Source organism: Odontomachus brunneus, unplaced genomic scaffold (genome assembly GCF_010583005.1).
Source record: "Odontomachus brunneus isolate Ranch 3 - 2012 unplaced genomic scaffold, Obru_v1 Obru_scaffold_207, whole genome shotgun sequence".
NCBI classification, from domain to species: domain Eukaryota; kingdom Metazoa; phylum Arthropoda; class Insecta; order Hymenoptera; family Formicidae; genus Odontomachus; species Odontomachus brunneus.
The window spans coordinates 138557-140853 of record NW_022639657.1 but is presented as its reverse complement, the minus strand read 5'-3'; the positions used below and the strand labels follow the sequence as shown (position 1 = coordinate 140853).

Here is a 2297-nt window from a genome sequence, read left to right as displayed (position 1 = left end):
TGTTCCATTTAAAAAAATTAATGTGACCTTGACCTGACCTTCGCTACGCAACCCAAGGTCAAACTGATGTGATCAGTAAATACATCTTTTTAAACGCCACAACTTTTATCTGAAACATTTTTTTCTAAAATGCTTAGTTTTCGAGATATTTCACCGGTCCGGGACTTTTTGAACACCCTGTATATTGTGCTCCCATGTTAAATCAAATATAACGTGTTGTATACATAAATTTTATATATTTATTTATTGTTTCATATTGTCTATTTTTTAAATCCTTTCTCTTTCCAAAATTACGCAGCGCGTGAAAGACGAAACTAATAAGAGATGATCTAGTTGCGATGATATTGTCGCTAGCTCGCTTCATATTTACGTCCGCTCATCAGTGATGAGACAAGAACAGAGTGGTTGGTCGTCTATCCTTTTCTAACTTACTACCATTGTATTGAAGTACCACTGCGAGAGTACGCCTAACGGACGTAGTTAGGCGCATTTTTGTTGGCGTATCTAAAATGCGTTTGTGGGGGCTAGCCTCGTTTGACAGTTCTTTCTGCCGCCACCACGAGCGTGACTGCAACGGCAGCCACAGAGAGTCTCGCTATGGACGTCTAGGGAGTACGACGCAAGTAGTAGATAAGACCGTTAAGACCGCCAAGTTCACTTGAACTGACTGTACCAAAGGTGAAATATACGAGATGTTATTGAAGTTAAATGCCGAACCTTCCTATACTCGGCAAGGATCTTCCTTACGAACTACAAGCGTTTGTGGGTATGCGAGAAAACCCCAGACGCCTAGCTCTGACCGCTGAAATCAGGCCGGTAATCGCTCTCAGACTTCCCTCTGGTAAAAGACAATTTATTAATTGGAATCCGTTGGAATGACGGAGCTCGCAAGTTTGTACTACGAGCCCTCATACCATGCGGGGTACTTAGCGGTGGAGAATTGTTCACGCGTCGCCAAGCCGAATTTTAGTCGTAACGATATTGCTTTATGAGATATTTCATATCTCTGTAATGACAAGTATTTAGACCAAATATAAAATATCATAAAAGATATCAATTTGTCGATAATTTTACCACTAGTATTTTTACACAGAGAATGTGACGAGAGAAATTGATTCGTGTTAGAAAAACTATAATTCCATTTAAAAAATAAAATTTATCTTTACACATATTCCCAAAAAATTATCCCAAGATCAAATAAATATTACCATCTTGTTTCCTTCTTGGTGCTATACAATTTTTGTTCAATATATTTTTTTTTCTATAATGTCTATATGTTCTATTTAAAATGTAAAATATGGAATTAAGATAGGACATTCTCTATACATACATAACAAATCAATACAAACGTACATAAATGCATATAAAAATACTTATCTCTTTATTGTGTAAGTATACAAGTAATTTTATTATTGTTTTAATGTGAAACATTTTTCTGGATGTGTATCAATAAATTCTGTCGAATAAGGAATTTCACCGAGATGTTATACAAAACATACTATATGTACTTATCATCGTTATTATTTGTCATTTTCAGTATCACTTTTGTTTAAACAGTATTTTTTTATTTACGATGTAGATTTGCGATACACAATAGCAGCAACCTTTTGTTCAATTCTTTTACAGCCAGCCATCGAGTATAAGTTATGCGGCTCCGGTCCAAACGTCAGATGCGACAGAACCTCTTGAATCATTTCCTCCTTTGGGGAAACAACGCCTCGCTCAGCAAAAGCGCGTACCAAGCATTTCCTCACGTGTACTTCTTCAAGCGGCAGAAATGGCACATAGTGGTCGATCACACTGGTCTGTATGGCATCGCTATGATAGAAACCACCTTTTTCATTGAACGCACCATCGGCTATTAGCTTCTCGAAATCCTGTAGTCGCGTATCCTCTCGTTTCTTGCCTCTTTTCCACAGACCAACAAGATGCTGTACAATCTGTGCACTACCAGTATTGGATAAGAAGATGAAGATTGCTTTGTTTTGATGTATTGATTCACTGTGCTTTGATGATTTGCGGTAACTATGGTAATCTAAGAACGGCACCAGTACGTTTAATAGGCCTTCTGGTATCTTATCCACTTCGTCAAATACGAACATTGATCTCTCACATTGTTGTAAGCTGTTGGAAATGATTTTATATAGATCCTCCTAAATCGTGGAAAAAAGTGCTCTTATTTATCTTATTTCATCCTAAATTTGTTTATTAAATTGGATAGAATTCTAATTTGTTAAATTTTATTAATTCATATATTATTATTTCAAAGTTTACACACACACACACACACACACACA

At 36.5% G+C, this 2297-nt stretch overlaps 1 protein-coding gene across 4 annotated transcripts in view; it reads right to left on the bottom strand.

The window, feature by feature from the left end:
• Positions 1–1354: 1354 nt before the first annotated feature.
• Positions 1355–2297, bottom strand: part of LOC116852218 (torsin-like protein) — a 31995-nt gene continuing 31052 nt past the window's right edge. For 2 of the 4 annotated variants that reach the window (XM_032832336.1, XM_032832337.1), the window contains exon 3: positions 1355–2153. In XM_032832336.1, coding sequence (XP_032688227.1) covers positions 1569–2153 — 585 coding nt within the window. In that variant the 3' untranslated portion in view covers positions 1355–1568. The remainder of the gene's footprint in view (positions 2154–2297) is intronic. The other 2 variants (XM_032832339.1, XM_032832335.1) reach the window with 2 other exon arrangements.